We start from the raw sequence: 22,341 nt of genomic DNA, 5'->3' as shown, positions 1-22,341 counted from the left end.
CTTTTATGCATTTATATGATTCGTAATCTGTGTGATTTGAACTGATTTTTTTTTTTTTTTACGTTGCTTAGTTCAAAGTGCGGTGTGATAAGGTTAGTGGTGCCATCAATGAAAGCGCACTTAACATGCTCCTCGTACTGGTCAACATAACTAGTACGTCTGCAGCATTATGCCAGACGACCTAATAAGCTCAACAATCATGACAACATTTTCAAAGTAGGAATATGAATCACAACCAGTTTTCTTTGAATGTTGAAGTTTATGCTGTGTTTAAGCTACCTGTATGTTGCAAAATGTTTCATAGGCCTAAAGAGATAATCAATGCCTTCTGAGATGTAGCCTAATCTGTTATTAATGAATTTATTTGTAGAGATTACCTGTTCTTTGATGAATACGATAGAATATGAATTACAACCAGTTTTCTTTGAATGTTGAAGTTTTAGACTGCGTTTAAGCTGGCTGTATGTTGCAAAATGATTTATAGGCCTAAAAGGTATTCTAAGTCTTCTGAAATGTAATCTGTTACTAATGTTTTTATTTGCAAAGATTACCTGTTCTTTGAGGAATAAAAGATGCTGCTGATTTTGATTATATGGAGAAGATGGCTATTAATCGAAATATCATAAGTATTAACTATCAAAACGTATGGAACACTTGTTTTTCAACTGGTTTAAAATATTATTTTCTTAAAATTCCTTCTGCTCGCTTTTGGTGTATAATTTATTCTTTTATAAGGTAACTTGAATTCAAGAATGTGTAGATAACCTCATTTGCTTTCTGGCCAGAAATTGTTAATAAAGAAATGCGACTGTTAGGTGTAAAGTAAAGAAATCTTACACCTAGGCCTAAGAACAATATCTTGGCTTTGACAAAATAATACTTGCATATGCGAATATTTGCAAGTATGCCATCATTTTTGAAATATTTAAGAATTATAACAAATAATTATGTATGAAAATCATAATATTCTTTTAAAACATATAAAGTAAATGTTTTCAAGATAATTTCATTGTCGCTAGTTAGTGTAGACCTACTTATGTTACACTGGGTGTTTGTTGTTTCACCGACACTAATGATCCATCACACACGCTCCCTTCACACGCTGATATCGGTGGGCGCATTCTACTTTAGTATATACATTTTTACATTTTTTTCAGCACTGAGGTGTAAAAGCAGTCAAATAAGACTAGTTAAAATTTTATGCTTGCTTTTGAAACATTCTTAATGCTCTGACAACTTTTTTCGTTTATTTTATTTAACATTTGAACTGATGCTTGATGATAACTTCATTTTGGTCAAATGCTTCAGCGATGTGTGAACGAAAGTTTTGAAAATGTTTCGAAAGAGATTTTTCTGAAATTTGCTACACGTTACATTTTCTTACAGTTTTGAAATATATGACGGATTTCACTCTTATGAAGCATATTATGACCTTATTGTATTGAATAATCGCGTCTCCGCATTGAAATAATAAATAGATATAGAGCATGTTAGGTTGCCAGTTAGTGAATTTTGAACGAAATCCTATGGAGAAATGTCGCATGAGATTTGATCATCACTGTACATCGTGTAGGAACAAACCATAATTTAGATTGAATTACAACAAATAACTTATAAATTAACTAGCACTTTTAAAACCACAATTTAAGAGACAAAAATAAGAGGAAACATACATGACAACCCATTTTTTAAGTTGAGATGAAATGGTGTTTGTTTTAAATGCAATTGTGTTTGTGTTAGACATAGCTCACCATGTGAACAAGGTAATATCCTAAGCTTATCATTATCAACATAATCTTCTAAGCAGACTGCACAGCATTCATAAGGGTCCCCCTTTTTGAACTTGTGAACTGGAAGCTTTTTTAAGGCTCTGGAAGAAAGGCGATGACGCCGAGAGCGGCGGTAATCTCGCACACACTTTACAATCTGAAATTTAAATCATTCCATGTACAGGCATTCCTACAAAGCATATAATCATCTCGTTATTGCCTAAAATATATTTTTACAAGGTAGAGAGGAATACAGTATCCAAAAATATTACTTATCAACCTAATATTCTTTTCTTTGATGTAAATACGCACTTCAATACAAATTTACTGTAAACAGCATTACCATATTCAGAGAAAGGAACTAAAAGGAAATAAGGAAGAACTCTTAGGTTTGTTACCAATGAACAGCATGGATTTGCCTGTGTTTTGTAGGTCTTTCAATGCAATGGTACTTTCTTATAAACGCAATAACACTTCCCCTGCTGCCATTTAGTGACACAGTCAATTTGTATAAAGGGCATTAATTCTTGGATAGCAAGCAGCAGTTCAAACTGCCCCAACTTTAAAAACATCTACACAGGTTTTTTATTGGCACAAAATATAGGCATTAAGCATCAGTTCTGAGTTTCTACTATTTTCTGAGGAAACTGTGCTTACTTCTTAGAAAACCACCAATAATGGGGGACACTCGTATATCTGCAGAATAGTAGTGAAGAAAAAAATATACTGTATTTGTATGATCAATTGCACACCCCATGCATTGGAACACCACTGATCTTAAGTGTCTCCTCCAACTAGTACATATCCTGTAACTGAGGCATTTGATACCTTTTCCCATAATTAATAAGCTGTCATCTCCATCCCCCCCCCCCCACCTTTTTTTTTTTTTTTTTAATACTATTCCAACTTTTGGTCCACTTTCAGTATGTCCGTTTCACTTCCAACTTTCTGGTTACATTCATTGAGTCTGCATTATTTCAACCATTTTGTTATCTTTCAATGAACATTTTTGTCTCTTATTTACCACTGAGATTCTTTGTAGCTCCCCCCCCACCCGCAACTATTTACAGAATGCTGCAGAATTAAGGCCAGACTTTCCTATATGTTAAAAGATCATAAATTCATTTGGATAAATACAAATGTGTGGTACATTCAATATTAACAAAATTTGTGTATACAAAAAAATTACTGACAATTGGATATCAGTGTGTACAAAGGAATGGTGCTAAACCTCGGGAAAGAAAGGGATCCAACACCAAACTGTCAGCCCAGTCCCATTTTCTATCTATTTTTTTTTATATTTTGTTTACCAATATCCTCTGATCTCTTCCTACCAAGCTCTCTAATTTTTTCAAATAACTACCTATCAATTTTGTACACAAGATAAATCCTTCTGGATAAGACTTTAAGAATTTGGAAAATGTTATTTGTTATCTGGTTATACATCATCATCATCATCCTATCAAAAAATAATTATATAAAAAAAAATCTACTCCTGTCAGAAAAAGGAATTACTGTCATGTAATATACTAAAAAATTAACCAGTTAATCAAATACAAAAAAATGCAACCAGTACCATAATGTAAAACTTACAGACCATCACTAAATGAAATGCAGTATTATCAATCTATATTATGTCAAACCATAAAAACCTACAAGCTAAGTCTTAGGTTAAACTGATAACAAAATTTTACCAGACTGCCAAAATTGCCAAAATTAAGTATAAATGTAGCTTAGTATTGTTTGAACTGTTCATCTGTACAAAATCAAACTAAATACTGCATGATTTCTTAAACTAATACAAAATGGATGCCTGTATAGTAGTAACAAAAAGACTGAATTATAGCATTCTACCAATTTCTAACTTTTAGTTTACATTTATATATAGCTCAGATGAGCTGCAATACCAGTAAAAAAGGAAGTACAGCTCTTTGCAATATTGTACATGTATTATAAAGGCCCTGCATACAATTGTGTTGCCAACAGCATGAGTTGCACAATAATAGCGTCATTGGAAACTGTAGATACAATTACACGTTTTAAGCTCATACCAGTACATAATTCAAAAGCTGTACATATACCTGTATTACAGGCATGGACAACCATAAGCAGCATATGTTGTACTTCCAAATACAGATGAATATGACCTGGTACTACAAGCAATTTAATCTAAAAAGAAATATTTACCACTAACAACAAGACTAATGAAGTTGATATCAATAAATTAAATGCAACTGTAGCACCTTAAAAAGATAAAATGATTTGAAAAGTACAACATACATTTTTGTCCTTTATTTAAATGTTACTTTTCTATTTTGGCAACACAACTGTATACCACATAAATAAGTAATACTGCATTATTACCAAAGGTACTGATACACACAATGAAAAGAAATTCATACCATTGTTGTACAGAATGCCAACAACAATCCCAACATAATAGCCATATATCCAATGATATAAGGAGTCCAATCCACGTTTGATCCACTTGATGGACAAAACGCCAAAGTGAAATCCCTTTAGGCATGAAAAAGAAAAGCCCATTTTCCTTGTGAAATGTTCACTTGAACACAAATGATTAAAAAACACCAGATAAATAACAATGTTATGAGAATTTGTGGAAACAGATTAGTAATCAAGCTTTCATTTATAAAATAATTCGTCAATGTCACAAAAGGAAACTTTGAAAACTTGTGCAGTATACATTTTTTTTTTTTTATTTTTTTTTTTTTAAAGGTTACTGTTCCCTACATTTAGTTAGTCCTGTTGGATACCAATAAGTTTGGTAAAAGTGTCTCTCTGATGAAATCCAAAAATATGCATTTTAAAAAATAAAGTCACTATTTATATACATACTTGTTTGACCTTGAGCATCACTTGCAAAATATTACTCGTTTGATCTACAGGTTCATCTTGCAACGTAATAGTAACTGTGGATAAGATTATACCAAAGCTACAATCTAAACAGCAAACAATAATTAATGCTGCAATTTCTTTACTACACATACTTCATGGTGTTTGAATGCCACATCTAGGAGCATAATTACCATAATCAATAAAGCATAAACATTTAGTACACCAGAATATCTTCATGAAGAAATGAAAAAATTTTTAAAAAACCAGGATTTGTAGTCTCATCATTAAACTGAAATTGCATAAACAGAAATGAGGTACTCTGGCTGCAACATCCACGAAAATGGGCATATCTCTTGTTGACAGCAATGTGAAACTTGAATTGGAAAATATTGATAAAGCATTAAAATACTTGTCTGGAACAATAATTCTCAATCTTGGACTTGGCTATATGAAGTGTAGTTTCTAAAATACATTATTACTAACCTTAAGTGCTCATACTATATGCTTTTTCCCATTGATTCATTCATTCCCAGGTCTTCTGTTACCTCCAATGGAGGTATATTTATTTTTACTCCTGAATGAATAAAAAATATACAGCTGGAACTGAAGAAAACTAACAAGTTATAGATAGTGGGCTTTTGAAGAGCAACTTACCATAAAAGGTGAGCATTACAATAAAGCAAATCCCTATAGTGATGGCAAAAGGAACCAGATAGTTTTGCAGGTTGAAAGGGATGTCACCAGTAATATCCAGATGAACCTACAAAGGAGTCAACAACATAAGTAACAGCCTAGCAATATAGCAATAATCTACCTCCATTTCAAATTTTACTTTTTAATGAACTATAATGCAGGTATAACAACTTTGATGTAATAACAACATACATATGCAAGTATAAAAGCATTTTGTGTTACAAGGGATTAAAATGACAATAGTGATCGAGGAATCAATATTCTACCTTCAACATAATGTACCTAATACTGTATAAAAATTGAAGGAGACCATTCAAATTAGCATTCAGAAAAGTCATTTTCCACAATGCTTTTAGCCTATACATCTAATTTTACACAAAAAGTATACCACAAGATTGTGTTTGTCATGAAAACAGGTACAAAATTCATGTTTCAAAAGTTAAAAGCATTGAAAATGGAGACTAGCGCTGTCAAGATACAAAATAAAGCATAACAGTATTGATTTATGAAACATACTTCTTTGTGTACAGGAAGTTTTCTATGATCATCAAAGCATCGACTTCACCAATAAATACTGAAGGAATGACCACCTCATCACCTCTATCTTTGGCATTCATCGGCTCTGGAACATAAGAGTATCTATGCAATAAGTAAATATTATCATCATACTGTATTAAGTCATAATCAACAGCAATTTTCATATAACATAAACTTCCAAACAATAACAAACTTACGTAACATATTCGATCCAACATTATGGACAATAACAGCATCATAGCCTGCATGCTGGGCATTTAGTACTTTCTCCACAAATGTACAATTATACCTCTTAACAATGCCTATCCAAAGGCCACTATAGTTAGCAATAACAGGAGGTGGGTCTGGAACGATGCAAGCATTGTGAGGCTCAACATATGTTGCATAACCCTGAAATAAAAAGCATTGTGAGGCTCAACATATGTTGCATAACCATGAAATAAAAAAAAAAAAGTAATTACAGAGGCCTCTGTAAAATGTACTCATTCAACATACTTATTTGATTTTCACATCACATAATATAACATGAGACTCAATTCTTAGAAACAATTAACAAATTCACTTGCTACTGACTCTATTATACACAAATGCATATAGAACACTATGTAAAGAAAAAATACATAAATAACAGCGCATCTCTAGTCAGACAAAAGAGGGAAATATTAAAATAACTTTTTTGAAGTCTTTAAGCCCTTCCAGAGACTCATTCCCACATGGAGGGAAATGTTTTTACCACTATAAATAACTGCTTTACAACTGCCTTCTTCCAAATTTCTTTCTGAGCTGACAAGTATCAAATTTAAACAATGTTATCACTACTAATGACTGTATGGAAACAATAGTGAGCCAACCACCCAATTTGCTAAGGTCTTGCCAAGTGAACACTACATACTAGAATATTACAATCAACTGATGGGGTGGGAGGTCTACTTCTTTGAAATAATTACCATTCAAATCTACAGGCTCGTCTAAAAAATAAAGTTTACTTAAAGAGGTTGTTTTATTTTTCCTAGCATTTCTCTACATCAAGAATTATGACTTAGATTGCCACAATATCTCATTTTTTGCTACCTTTTCCAAGTTCTATTTCAACAGGACCTTCCAGCAAGGCTTTTGGTGCTTGTGCCCCATGAGTTAATGCATGTTAGCTTTCCGGGGCATCAGTATCCACTTTCTGCCAAGGTATCACATTGTCAAATTACCCAGCCAAGGTTGTTCATTATTTACAATGTATGACTGTTGAATGGTCTTCTTGGCTAGTGGTACATATTGATAACTGTGCATATAAAAAGTGGCTGTGGTGCAAAACATCATCCTGATGATTGTATGTTGAAGTTATAAAATGTTGGAGAGCTACACAATGCGTACAGGCTTGGTATTTTTTACTTGTACAGGTATTTTTCTACTTACAATGGGGTTAGGTTCCGAAAAACCCATCAAATGTCGAAAAAATCGTATCTCAAATATAGCCTAGCCTACACTTGGGTAATCAGTACCATCTTTACATATAGGGTAGCTACCCTACACTACACAGTGTACTTAAACATATACGGCATAGTAATTATTAATTTTAACTAAATCCTCTATGGTTCAATGTATATTGCCTCATGATAATTCAGTACTTAGAGAAATTGAATAACATGAACAAGTTAGCCTGGTGTGTACAATGATAGATACCATGGTAAATCAAACACAGATTTGGACCGATATTGGCATAATTGAGTGATATCTATATGAGAATATATAGAATATATATTCTATATATTCTCATATTACGTATTGTATCATAAAATACTAACAAAGTGGTCAATGTTTTGGTTTGGAAATCAGCTGATGTTGAATACGAGCTTATTTCGTTGCATTTACCTCAACTCGGAGTAAATTGTTTTTCTTCTTGTTAGCATAAAAGAATATCTAGATACTTTACTTACATGAGACAAGGTCATCTTTGGTTATAAGACATGTTAATTTTAAGTTGAAATATGAATTTAATACGTCTCGTTGGGAACTAAATTATTTTTTTCATTAACAGATTGCTTTGTGGGCATGTTTATTGTGTAATGAAAATTACGTGATTCCGTTCACCATTTTCACTTGATTTCTTCGTAGTACGAGCTTTACCATTATGTTACTTATCTTTTACCGACATGAAAACAGCAGTAAACTGTATTCTTTCAAGACCTGAAGTTTTGATTAAAATGATTCTCTCTTAACTTTATCTACGGTTCTGTTTGATCGGATATTTTACAGGGGTTTTATCTTTGTTACCGATGCACAATAAGTCATTAGCAGCTCAAAAAATGTTCTCAGCTTCAGCTACAACTTTGTTTAAATTTAACAGTATGTTTCCTTGCTGATCTTTGATTTACAGCAAACAAAGTTATCACCTAAAAATATTTCAGTCCTATTATACATAACGCCATTTATAACATAACTGCGGTGACAGTTTACTATCGTACGATGGTTGAAATACAAGCCAAATGGATGTTGTTATCCAATTCGGTTGTATTTAGCAAAACATTGTTTCTCGTTCGGTTGTTCACGGCTGTACACATTTACCAAAAGAGTAAAATATTAAAACAAAACTTTCATAATTCTCTTTTACTGTTTTTTTTAACTTATTTAACTAGAAGATGGGATAACGTTAGGCTATTGTAATTTGGTCTGTCTCTCTTGCTGCCTGGTTGTATGCCGCTGGGCTGCACCCGTTATGAGCAAAATTTAAAAATATTTTCAAAATATTGTTGTACCAGTATTAATTGCTAACCCCATTGTAAAATCAGATTATAGTAAGACGAATTATCGTAACTGGAACACTACCTGTACTGCTGCTTTTACATGTACAGTGTTTATACACTTACTTTATTCCTCACTTTTTTTTGGGGGGTGGGGGTATTTGCACGGGGTCATTCCATTCTGTAGATGTTTGTTTTGCAAGGCAACGACCTTTTCAGATTGTTAATTAAACACTACTTAAAGCATCTCTTATCAGAGTTCTTACCGACAAGTACATACATTGTGTACACTTGGCACCCTTTAAGTAATGTAGCCAATAACGGGCAATTACAATACTGAAGTGCCTTGCTTCAAAAAGGATTTGGACACATGATTATCAATATTCATACAGAGATTAAATAGACTTAATTAACATTCTGAACCTCATAGGGCTGGCTTGAAGAGTTTGTTCCTAATGATTAAATTAGGCCATTTTTATAGATATAACTGGAGATGTTGCCATACAGCACAACACCAACAACACATTACATACCTTGAAGCCAGCAAGTGGTAGGGGTGGACCAAATGAGGCAGGGTAATCTGCAATAGTGGTGATAGTTTTATTTGTAATGGCTGATATAACAATAACGTCACTTAGACTCTGTTGAATGAGCAGCGAGAGCATCCAAAATGCTCCCAACATCATCTGAAATAAGAAAATTTCAATATTAAAACTAAAGAACCTAAACATTCAAAAAAGAAAAAAATCAAATGATTATAACCACAATATGTCTAACTGAAACCTCTAAAATTATTACAAATTAGTTTCACAGGAACAGTGAGTTATAATTTTTTTACTCCCACGGGACTAATCTGAAGAATCTGTTCTTAAATGAGAAATAAATAAGAAATGGAATTTTTATTCTAAAATTAATATTAATAATACTTACCTGTATAATTTATCTAGCCCTAAATCCCCAAAAACCGCACCAAAATTTACCACATTGGCAACCCTGTTACCTCCTATTCTGTCCGCCAGTTGGCAACACTGTCGTTGACAGATACGAAAACCTTCCCTCAAATCAGTTGTGATAGGCAGATCGTGGGGTAGGATGGGTGGGACTAGATAAATTATACAGGTAAGTATTATTAATATTAATTTTAGAATAAAAATTCCATATTAATAAACATTACCTTAATATAATTTATCTAGCCCGATTAACCACATTGAAAAGGAGGAGGGAATCTGAATAAAATTTCCCCTTCGGACAGAATAGGAGAAAACAAACAAAGAAATATACTAACAACTCAAAGTCTCCTACCATAATGCCACCAACTGCGGTAGCACAGGACAAGGAGTAAGTGCATAGTCAGTCCGTCTGTACTAGTCAGGTGACCGACCAGGTGACCAGTCAGACGAATTGCGGACAGCAAGGCTGCACCCTGAAGACTATCAAGCACTATTCTTTCCCTAAAGGATGAGTGTCTGGACTGTCTGGGCGATTCAAAAGCTAAGCAAAACCTTGGGGGTGTATCAACGCAACCCGAAGTCGCCAGCAACAAATCGGCTCATGAGCAACTCCTAACTCGAGCTTTCTGGTGCAAGAGAAAGGAGCGCGGAGCAAAAAGGCGATTCAGTCCCGAAGGACGAATGCCTGACAGTCCAACCTGGTCTCATGTTACACGATCATCGGGGGTGTATCAACGCAACCGACTTCGTCAACAAGAAACTCAGGGCTACTAAGTGTCGCCTGATCTCCACGAGTGTCTGACTCTGAGAAGACAGGCGAGACAAAAAGTAGATGGTGAGCGAGTCACCAGATGACAGCAGACGATCCATCGACTAATTCCCTGTCCAGGACAGTGGAAGAAGCAGGAGTCGTCAGGACAAGCGAACCAGTGGCTAGTCCTAGGTCAGCATCGACTCTGGGAGAAGCGTAGTCGCCAGTGCCGACAACCCAGTGGCTGGAACATTTCACACTGAAAATGAAGCAGCATGAGTTGCCAAGCAGTCAGTCCTTGTCATCAAAAACACCTAAATACCAAACTGCCTAATTCCCATTATAACTACGTCAAAACTGCCATGGGTGTATAATACAAAAAACAAAAAATATATACAACAAAACAAAAATTAATGAATAATATACAGGTAGCAACCAAACGTAAAACAGGAAGACTACCTAATTCTCCTGTCTGACGACCTGTCCTGCATCACCAACGGGCCCAAAGAACGCAGGTCGCCTAGAAACTAGAGAAATATCCCTCAAGTAAAAAGAGGCAAAAACAGAATTAGAACGCCAAGTCGCCGCCTCAAGCACCTTGGCGACTGAGACGTCTTCATAAAAGCTACTGATGTAAGCAACTGCTCTAATACTGTGTGCTCTCGGCGTCTGGTCTTTCCCCAGCAGCCGAACCACCAGTATTAACGATCAGATCTCTGAAAAAAAAGGATACACCATTCTTTGAAATAGGTCTCTTGACATTTCGGGGTGAAACAAACAGATGACGGGGACGACCCTGAATGTCCTTCGTGCGGCGTAAATAACATGAGAGCGCCCTAACAGGGCAAAGAACTAATTCCTCATTTAAATTACCAACAAAGTCGACCAGCGACTTCAGTACGAAAGACCTGGGAATGGGATTATCAGACGATTCAGTCTTTGCGACAAATTCAGGAAGGTATGACAAAATCATGTCTTGTCCAGATCTGGCAACCAGAAAAGAGAGTGCTTGCAGTTCACCCACCCTCTTGGCTGTAGCCATGAGACAAGGAGAGTGTCTTAGAAGAGAGGTCCCTAAATTTGGCAGAATTCAGAGGCTCAAACGGAGGGAACCTTAAGGCTTGAAGGACTTTGTTAACGTCCCATGTCGGAGGCGAACACTGCGGCCTGGGTCGAGATAGGGAAAAAGATCGAAGTAAATCTCTAATGACATAAGATGAAGAGATCTCAGGAAGCCTTGCCTTAAAAACATAGGAAAGCATAGACCTATAACCCTTAATGCACGAAGGTGACAGGGCCCTGTCATGATGTAAATGAACTAAAAACTCCGCTACTTTCGGTAAGGAAGGTCTAGAAATTGAATGTCCTTGAGACTTACACCAACGTCTGTAAACCGACCATTTAGCCTGATAATTTACTCTGGTTGATTGCGCCTGGCAAGAGGCCAACTGTCGCGCCACTCTGGAGGAGAACCCTTCGTGCTTGGAGAACCTCCTGACAGTCTCCAGGCATGAAGATGAAGCATGTGGAGCCTCTGATGGTTAACCGATGAAAATGGGTTGTTTGAGAAGATCTGGTCTCTCTGGCAGGCGAATGGGGGGTTCCACCAGTGCTTCCAGAAGGTCGGGAAACCACTCCTTCTGTGGCCAGAAGGGGGCGATCAAGGTGAGATCCAGACGCTTGGTTGCCCTCACTTTGTTGAGGACTGACCTCACCAGAGAGAACGGAGGAAAAGTATAGCTTGAAGTCCCTCCCAGTCTGCAAAAGAGAGTCTGTCCCGGCACTCTGAGGAGTCTGGTAAGGGGCGAAGAATATCTGGCACCGAAAATTCAGTGGGGTGGTGGCAAACAGATCGACTGTGACAGGCCATTTCTTCCTGAGGCTGTCGAAGACTTCCTGGCAAAAGTGTCCACTCCGACCCTCGAACTTCGTTCGGTCTCGACAAGGCGTCTGCTAAGACTTGTTTGATGGCCCAGGATAAACTGAGGGACAACGTAATCCCCCTGTCTCTGCCCAACACAGGATTGATCGGGCTTCTTGAGTGAGAAGATCCGACTGTGTGCCGCCTTGGTTTCTCAAGTACGAGACTGCATGTGGTTGTTGTCCGACAAACGATCGCCGACAACCGACTCCAACAGTTGTTCCTGAAATGAAAGAAGGCCTAGGTACACTGCCCTCAGTTCCCTCCAATTTATTGACATGCTCCTCTCCTCCTCTAACCAAAGGCCCGAAGCGGCTTCGGAGCCCAGGTGTGCGCCCCAACCTTGATCCGAGGCGTCTGACCAAAACATTAGGTCCGGAGGAACCGAAAGAAGAGATGTCCCTGACTTGAGGCGGTGAACTTGCATCCACCAACGGAGATCCTTCCGACATTGTGGAGAAGAGGCGACTATCGTGTCCTCGGACACGAAATCCCATGACTGGCGAAGTGTCGATGAAGGGGACCTCATTCTGAGACGACCTCCGGGAACCAGTTGGATGAGGGATGACAAATGGCCCGGAGAGACCTCCAAAGAGAAACTGGCTGCGTTACGGAGGACAAAAATTCTTCGATCAGACTCAGAAGCTTGTCTATCCGTTTCTGAGCGGGAGAAGCCCTCAAAATCTGGGAATTCAAAACAATCCCCAGATAAGTCATGATCTGGCAAGGGATAAGATTGGACTTGTTCGAAGTTGACACGAATGCCCAACTCGACACAAAGAGACAGAACTATCTCCCTCGACCGGAGACATTTCTCTAGAGATTCGGCCTGGACTAGCCAATCGTCCAGATACCGAAGCATCCTTACATTTAACCGATGCAGAATAGCTGAAAACAGGAGCCATCACCCGAGAAAAGACCTGTGGAGCAGTGGTGAGGCCCGAAACAAAGGGTCTTGAACTGGAAAACTCCCGAGTCCGTGAAAAACCGAAGGTAAGGTCTGCTTCTTCTTGGATGGATGGGGATTTGCAGATAAGCATCCTGCAGATTGATGGAAATCATCCGTCCCCCCTCCTGACGGATGAAAGAACAGTCTGGACCGTCTCCATCCTGAACTTGGACTTTAGAATGAACTTGTTCAAAACCGAAAGATCTATGATGGGGCGCCAGGCGACCCGAGGCCTTTAGAACTACAAACATCCGAGAGTAAAACCCTGGGGAAGAGGAGCTCTCTCTATGGCATCCTTCTCCAAGAGGGCCGAAAGCTCCTTCTCCAAGGCTTGGCCCCTGATTGAGTGAGGGGAATAACTGCTGAACTCGAGAGGACGATTGGAAAGTGGAGGTCTGGAAACAAAAGGGATCTCGTAACCTTCCTTCAGGACCTCCACCACCCAAGCATCCACCGCTCTCCCCTGCCAAGCTGACCAATGGCGGGAGAGACAAGCTCCTACTGCGATCTCCAGGCGAGGTGATGACTCCTACTTCCGAAAATTCTTACGCAGAGACAAGGAAGAAGAAGAAGAAGAAGAAGAAGGTCCTCCTGGAGGTTGAGCTCTTTCTCTGCCCTTGGAGCCACGCCAAGAACCTCTCCCGCGTTTCAAAGGGTGAGCACCAGAGGATGAAGAAGAGGCACCAGCAACCTGAGATGTACTCTCAAAAAAAGAGCCAGAAGGAGGTTGTTGGGCTGGAGCAGAAGGTACAGATCTGGTCCTAAACTTACGCTTACTCCTTGAAGGAATGGTGGGAGGAAGACCAGAGGAAAAAGCTCTTGATAAGGCCCAGTGAGCTTGGGAAGAGGCATCACCTTGATGTTCCTTCAAAACCTCAGAAAGCACAGAAATATCGAAAAGGAAATCGCCAAAAGGAGAAGAGGACAACAGACGGGTTCTCTGAATCTCCGATACAGAGGAGGGTAACTGCGACAAATACAGGTTACGCCTTAGAGAAACAAGAAAGGCCTGCATTGAAGCAGCAAGCTCGTTCTGATGTACAGAAGCGATTGAAATGGATGAGCAGAATTTCTCAAAAAGAGGAGCATCAGGAGGAACAAACCCGGAGTCCTTGATATACATTAAAAGCCCTCGAGGACCCACATATTGAAGGATTGAGCTTCTTGTAAGGAGCTCATAACAGCCTCCATAGCAATAAAATCTTCAATTGAGACAGAGACCGAAGCTTTAGAAGGCAAGGGTTTGACTTGAAAGTCGGACAAAATCAGGATTTGGCTTGGGGGGGGTCGAGAGAACGAAGAATCATCCGCCACCTGGTAAACTCCTCTCCGGTGTCGTAGAAGAGAAGAGAGCTTCCTCTTCCCTTCCCCGATCACCTTCGAAGTTTAGCGGCAACGTCCGTCCTCACTCTCGCGAACCTCTGGGCAAAGGGAAAACATAAACAAAAATTCCCGTGACCGGGAAGGACCGTCAAGAAAAATCCCTTCTGTAATACGAGGCGGAGGCTGCTTCTGCTCTTTAGGCCTCGCCTGAGGAAGAAAACTCAAAATTAAATAAAAAAGTTTCTTGAATTCTACATCATGACATCCATTCGAGGGAAACATCAATATCACACGAATCCGCGTCATCATCATCATCATCGTCAGATCCTAACTTAGAAACTTCCTCTGAAGTAAAATCCTGACGACTAGCTATCTTAGGTCTGACACTAATATCCCTGCCCCCTTCTCCTAAATAAGCGCCCTTTGGCACTGTTACGGACTAACAGGGGACACGTTGGGTAAAGATTCGTTAGGCACCTGCCCGGACCGGATCCCCCCTAGGCCTTTGCCACGACGGGGTTCACAAGCCGGGGTATCTGTCGCACCGTTACCCATGGTGCTGTCGACAGGTACCTGACGAGGAGCTGAAAATGAATCTAAAAGTGTGTTAGACATTCTAGTAAAGGCTTCTTGAAAATTCTCTGACAGATTGTTAAACTTAGCAGAAATATCTCTATCTAGACTAAGCTGTAATTTCTTAAAATTCTGTTTCCAGGTAGTTTCCATTGCCAAAATCTTCGAATCTACATCAGAACTAACTTCACTAATTACCGGTTGTACAGGGGGCAAAGCATCAATTAATTCGGAATCGGAGTCGTACGATACCGAAACCGAAGAGCCAGAATCATGAGCGCCCAAGTCAAAGAATTCGTTAGATACAGTTTTAGCAATCGATTTCTTTTTCTCCTTAACCGATCTTTTACGCTGCAAGATTGTTTGGCGTTTCATATAAGCAGTCATATCCTCGTCAGACCAGGGCTTACATGGGCGTCACAATAACGAGAAGTCACAAGTCACAACCTGTCCACGACAAGAACTACAAATGTCATGGGGTTCATACTCCCTGCTACTCATCCTTGTCCCACAAACCGGGCAGTTCCTGATGTTGCTGGCAGAAGGAAGCATCGTAATTTCTTGGTAATCCATCAGTAGTTCCGGGTCGCGCAAAAGTTCGTAATTTAAGATAAGAACCACAACAGAAATCAAAGTTAATTCACTATTTCGTGATGTAATGCGTGAGTGGTAATTCATATAAAGTTTCATTTAACAAATAATGAAAGCTTTAAAGGCACAAAAATGTTTAAGGAAATTTATAAAGTGCGGCCGTGATGTAAACAACACGGGCGCTCGTTAACAACTGATTTGAGGGAAGGTTTTCGTATCTGTCAACGACAGTGTTGCCAACTGGCGGACAGAATAGGAGGTAACAGGGTTGCCAATGTGGTAAATTTTGGTGCGGTTTTTGGGGATTTAGGGCTAGATAAATTATATTAAGGTAATGTTTATTAATATACAAATTGGGGCAAAATAAATTTAGTGTGAGCACCAATAGAGAAGAGACCAATGAGAAGGGACACAAAGTAAAGGGCATGCTATAAATTAGCGATGGTCAAAGGGGATATTGCGAGGAACCCTTAACATCAAAGTACAATAAGCCAAATAAAATCCACAAGACCATCTGATAACCAACAAGCGGCGTACATAATGTTGTGGACTACAAACAAATATAGTTCAAATTACGAATCCTCAAAGTCTAAGAAGTTTCACTCCAGTGATATGGTCTTCTTGGAAACAGGACTGATGCAAATTCAACAGAGGTTTAATACTGCTTCAAAGAGCCATTTACCAAAACTTTATTTTACTTGAATGGTAAAATGGTCTTGCTGTTTAAAAATAAACTGGTACTCCATATCATCTACTTCTTCACACAATAAGTCTACATAATAAAACTTTAAGTACCACACAAGTGTCAGAGATGCAATCAACTTTGAGCTCATTGCAAAAGGTAACAATTAATAACTTGATAAAAGCTAAATAACACATACTACATCTGCATATGTCCACCATGGTCTTTGAATACTTCCAAGCATTGCACTCTTGTGTTTAACAGAAAAATGAAGGTATAAAAAATCTAATAAAATGAGGGTATTAGTGAAGGCATGGACCAGAAAGGAGTTCAGACAAAGTACAGAAGATGCATATTAAGAGAGAAAATCAAAAACCTCTAACAAGCCGAGTACAGTGCTAATGCATAAGAAAATGTCATAAATAGTGAGACAATTTGCAAAAACTTCAAATTAATTCATTACTGACAATGTAATTCTCATTTCTGTTTATATACAAACCCCCCATCAACATTAATGACAGAACAGGGTTGCAAGTTTACTTATGTAACAAACATTACCTTGTTTGATTTTATATCAACCTCCATAATACTGTCTTTTTCTTTGGTGTCTCCCTGCTGTAACAATCAAGATGTAGTTAACAGCTCTTCAGTTGGGTCCTATCTTAGTGTGGGCCTCATCACTTGGTCACCTATGATGATAACTTTGGCCCCAAAACTGAGTTTGGTATCTATCACATACTATGCCTGTAAAGAAAAAATAAGAAATATCAAGATTACCAATTTAATAAATTGATAAACACTACCAAAAGTACATATCTCTGGCTTTCACTCATTTTTGCATGTCTAGTGTGAGTGGAAAAACACAACTAAAGAACTTTTGGAATGAGGTAAAGCAGCACTTGGGTACACCTGACCTTGTGTTTATAACCGTTTCCCATACAAATTTTTGCATATAGAAAATGCAATTTGATCCATAATATGTAATGTAAATTATTTTTTATATGATCAGAAATTTGCAGATAATCACAGAGAGGTTAGAGCCAGCAGGTTGGTACAAGCAGAAGTGGCAATGAAACTGATCATAGCATTACAGTATGTACTTACCTTACACACACCCCCACCCCACACATAAACACAAACAACTCACATATGCTTAGGCAAGCCCAATCATGTTGTCAAATTTAGGTTGAGTATACATATGTAGCGGGGTATCCGACAATATTACAATTTCTCTCAAAATAACATTAAGACAAATACAGTCATGTTGAGCCATCTCCTAAGAACTTTGTATGACTAAATTAATTGTAAACCTTCCATTAAATTCTGGATAGAATACTTCTACATGTAGGCCCAATTATAAAACAGTATTCAAGTGTTCAGGTGGTGTGGGTGACATGAATAGCACAAAACTTCACCTAAATAGTGCTTGGATTATAGAGTATAGTAAGAGTATAGTACTGAATATTTCATCTCTCCTATCACACTTTGCAGATTTATATTTCATCTGATATTTCATGTAGGACTGAGGATTGCAATCATATCTAGGGCCAAAAAATTATGTAGGATGTTGAGGCACTGAGTTATAACTGCCTGGAGTTTCCTTTTATGATTGGTCACAATGCAATGCAACCAAATCATGTTACAAAGGGTTGTCTGAGATAAGTGAGAGCCCATGCTCTTCATCTGTCCTTTCCACTGGAATGCAAACCATCAATAATTAACAGATGCAGTTTTCAGAATGGGAACATGCAATTAAATCCAAGATTATGGATATTTGTTATTTTTTCTGTGACAAATTACAAAGAGCATTTATTGCATCAACAGGCTATGAATGACAAGACATTCAGGGGACAACAGCTTGGAGCAAAAAATCAGTACAGCAACATACAACTTACATCAGTGAAAGGGTTTCCTCCCCTTAACAGCACTCACTGATAGTAAATATTCATCATTAACTATTGCCAACCTGAAATATGTCTGGAATATTCTCGTTATTCTGGTCACCCACTACAGGTCCTTATAATCAGAATTTTAAATTCACAAAAAACACATCATAGGTTTAGTACCACTCCATGTATATATATCTTGATTTTACTTTTTGAAATAATGTAATACACTTTCCAAATGCTGTGGCTTTAAACAGCAATTTAACCATGTCGAAGGGAAAGCAAATCAGATCTTACATAGATAAACACTGCTACCTTTTCACTGATGAAATCAATCACTGTCACTACAAGTCTTTCATCTTCCACTAAAATTGTGTGATATTGCTGCTGTATCAGTGGATACACTCCTTGGACATAATACTGTCCAGTACTACAGAATGTAATATTGTCCTTTAGCTGTTATCAAAGACTATCAAACACAGAGCACTTTTAATCACATCAACTGATAAACTGTGATATCTTTATTCAACCTCATGGTTATCTAGTTAATACTACATCCATTGTAAATTTCTAAGCAACAAAAATGTAGAAAGTACTCGAGAATATCAAAATTACGCATCAGTTTTTTCATTTGAACTTCTGATTAAAAAAAAAAAAAAAAAAAAAAAAAAAAAAAAAAAAAACAAAAAAAAAAAAAAAAAAAAAAGTGAGCTATTGACACATCTATCACCCAATCTGGGAGAGACACAGGAATGCTGTCATTCAAGTATCTCACTCTGTCCATTCTGCAGTTCTCAAGGCAATGAATATCTCCCACCAATCAGTTTTTCCCGTTTAAGATCTGGTGGATTCCAATAAGCTTCTGGCTAATGCACACTTTGCATGACATTTTCAAGCAAAGAATTTCAAGAAAAATTCGTTTGGTTTTGTATGACACTTCTCCAACAGAAAAAAAGATATGTATGGCTGCACAAACACAGAATACAAAACTAAAGTGGCCTCAATAAATAAGATGCTCAATCATGGGAATCTGCATTATTACTATGGAGCAACTTAGAATAAATATTCCATAAAGGTCACCACCATCAAAATGACAAAGAAAGAAGATCCTCTTCAACAATACTTCTGGATTATAACAGCTCGAGTAGCCTGGATCATCCTAAATGCTCTATGTATAAAAAACATAACCGACTGTGTATATCACCTTTCTACAGCAAATCCTGTTCAAAACTAACAGAAGAAAAACTTTAGCTTTCGGTGCTTTGGCTTACTAACCATGAAACCCCTTTTAATATCATTCCCTAATAATGCAACTTTTTGAAAACTTTCCCTTCACTCTGTGTATTCTAAATAACATCTATAGTACGTAGTTCTATTCATCAGTAAATGATAATAGATGCACATCCAGTTTTTTGTTACAAAATACACACAACAAGCTCCAAAAGCAAACCACAAAATATAAAAAAATGCAAAACCACGCAACACCAGAACCTGTGTTTACAGGGCTAAGTCACTTCACGACAGTATAGCCACAACTGGAAAACCCCTTAAGGCCATTGCATCGCCCACAGCTCCTAACCAAGTAGTCACTTTTTCTTTAAACAAAACCTTAGAAAACTTCCATATAAAAACCACATCATGAACCTGACCAAAGAAACTGGAGATCTCACTACTGCTTACTCATAATGCTTTAACATCTTATATTTGCTATAAATATTTTTAAAATTCCATATCTAAAACAAGTCATGGCAACTAAAGGGGGTTAATACAAACAAAAATAAAAAAGAAACAACTGCAAGGCACATTTCTGAGCATGACAGGATATGAATCACTTCTGTTACTGTTGACACATCCTTCTCTGAATCTTTCAAGATCTGTACGTACTGTAATAAGGTCAAAGATGTTGTATGAATGTCAGTTCTTTAGGTTGCTGAAATACATTACCACGTATGCATAATAAATGATGTAGGGAAAAGATTTCTGATACCTGTACCTCACTCAAGATGCTAAAAGTACATAAGAGTTGCAGTGTAAAACATTCTACACATTGATTTAACCTTAACACACCACTTTTAATTCTGTAAACATTTGAGCAATCAATATAGCAGTGATTCTACTTTATTACCTTCTGAAATTCTCATAGTAAAAGTCACATGAGACAGAAATTGTGTTTAGCATAATTATCTAGTTTATCAGTTATACTTAAAATTCAATTCCTTTCAATTACTAAATAATGAAACACATAGCTTCCTGTCTGCTGAGAAGAACTGTTCTTTACCTGCTAGCTTTCCTTCATCAGCAATGGTTTAATATAATTTACTATCCATTACAAATCAAATCTATTTTTTGAAAATTGGTAGCTTCTCTGTAAATTATTACCTTATTATTATAACATGTACCGCCTACACATGCATTTATACCTAGAAAATTAAACCATAGTTTCACTGTTAACCTTCTGTATTTGTTGTCACTTTCTTTGGAATGACTGTTCGAAAGTAATAACAAAAATAATACATAACTTATCTCTGATGCAACAAACAGGTTTTGATGTATGTAAAACATATTTCTGGTAGCTGCTGTGAGTCCGCAATGGAGTTACTGGGGGATCCCAGCCAGATCAGTACATGTTGGCACAATGACAGAATATAAAGGATCCAAGACTGCCTAAGATCTTCCTTCATCCTTCACACACCATTGTGGCAACAACATGATGCCAGGTCTGTGCAAGATAAATGTTCACCTCAAACCCATGGTTTTTCTTCAGGCAGTGGGTGAGTTTGCTGCTGTTCGTCCTCAAAAAAGCTTACAAAAGAAATTGAAAGGTAACAAAATGGCTTAACTCCTAATAAATCAATCTCAATGACAAAGATAAAATTTCAGTCCAAGGTGAAATCAGAAGTTATATCAACCATATTCTTTCTTCCAGATACCCATTGGAGTTTGGCAACAAAGCCGAAAAAAAAACACTTGAAACCTATACATATATAAATGTAAAGGCTTGCAGTTCTAAGTTGAATTACCCAAATAAGCTGGGTCTGGCTGCAGGATTATGGCATCTTTCCAGGCAATATCTCAGCATGAACACAAATCAAAAAGGGCCCTGGTTTTCCATCAAACCATCTATGGGGCCAGGTGTTACCATACAACCTAATGATACACATTGTAGTCAAATTTGTTTATGCTCATGGCAATAGTGTTTTAGGAATACTACTTGTGATGACCGCCAAGTACACTCAAGAGACTTCTTTGAAAGAAACATTTTCTAAGAAAGCCAGCGATGTACCTACTTACTTTCCAGATGTCACACGACTGAGGAAATGAGTGAGGATCTGCCTTTTTAATGAGGAACACTTAAATAATTCTCAGCCATTGTACAGAGAATGGTTTGTTTGTGCCTGGGTATAGAAAAAGCGGACCGTCTGGGATGTTTGCCATATCATCTAGGTAAACCATGAGTGCCTGAATCAGACATAATGTTTTATCCAAGATATGGCAAGTTCCCTTAACAGAATAAGGGATTTTCTCTTTACAAGGTTCTCATTCTTGGCCAGGAATGATGGGCCAGGAGACAGTAATAAATGACAGCTACTGTATATGCCGGCATATAAGGTGGCTTAGTGGATAAGATGACAGCCCATTTTTCATGTAAAAATGTAGGTTTGGATAAAACATTATGTCTGATTCAGGTACTCATGGTTTACCTAAGATGACCCCCAATTTATTAAATTACCTAAATAACACTATCAGGAGATGTAAGTTAGTTGGTATATAAACAAAATCAATAATTATCGGAATTATCGTACCAAAAAATGTGTAAAATCAGTATCTTTAAGATTTTAAAATGTTTGGCAAACCTCACCATTATGAAAACATACTTTCGTATTCCCATATGAAAACTCTACAGGAACCATCACAACAAATGCTCAATGCCCTGTGAAGTCACTATTGGAAGAGTAATACCCATTGGAAGTAGATCTGCATGAAAGTACTAAGTATTCCTTTAAAATCAGAAAGAACCCCGATATTATGGTATAACTGGATAATCATCAATATTACATAGCCCTTTAGTCTGATTCTAAAATACTACCAAGGAAATACTGGCTTTAGTAAACAACAAGGCTCCTA

At 37.5% G+C, this 22,341-nt stretch overlaps 1 protein-coding gene across 6 annotated transcripts in view; it reads right to left on the bottom strand.

Moving 5' to 3' along the window:
- The window catches only part of LOC135197070 (E3 ubiquitin-protein ligase RNF13-like), a 44,854-nt gene that overhangs the window by 15,571 nt on the left and 6,942 nt on the right, over nt 1-22,341 (bottom strand). For 4 of the 6 annotated variants that reach the window (XM_064224013.1, XM_064224015.1, XM_064224016.1 and 1 more), the window contains exons 2-7: nt 16,889-17,074; nt 9,124-9,276; nt 6,053-6,245; nt 5,835-5,940; nt 4,172-4,286; nt 1,752-1,926 (exon numbers count right to left, since the gene is read on the bottom strand). In XM_064224013.1, coding sequence (XP_064080083.1) covers nt 1,752-1,926; nt 4,172-4,286; nt 5,835-5,940; nt 6,053-6,245; nt 9,124-9,276; nt 16,889-16,915 — 769 coding nt within the window. In that variant the 5' untranslated portion in view covers nt 16,916-17,074. Of the gene's footprint in view, nt 1-1,751; nt 1,927-4,171; nt 4,287-5,834; nt 5,941-6,052; nt 6,246-9,123; nt 9,277-16,888; nt 17,075-18,531; nt 18,659-19,707; nt 19,733-22,341 lie in introns of those variants that run through there. The other 2 variants (XM_064224019.1, XM_064224018.1) reach the window with 2 other exon arrangements.

The sequence above is a fragment of the Macrobrachium nipponense genome, chromosome 18, assembly GCF_015104395.2.
Source record: "Macrobrachium nipponense isolate FS-2020 chromosome 18, ASM1510439v2, whole genome shotgun sequence".
Lineage (NCBI taxonomy): Eukaryota > Metazoa > Arthropoda > Malacostraca > Decapoda > Palaemonidae > Macrobrachium > Macrobrachium nipponense.
The sequence above is the reverse complement of the archived record's forward strand: the minus strand, read 5'-3'. Positions and strand labels throughout refer to the sequence as shown.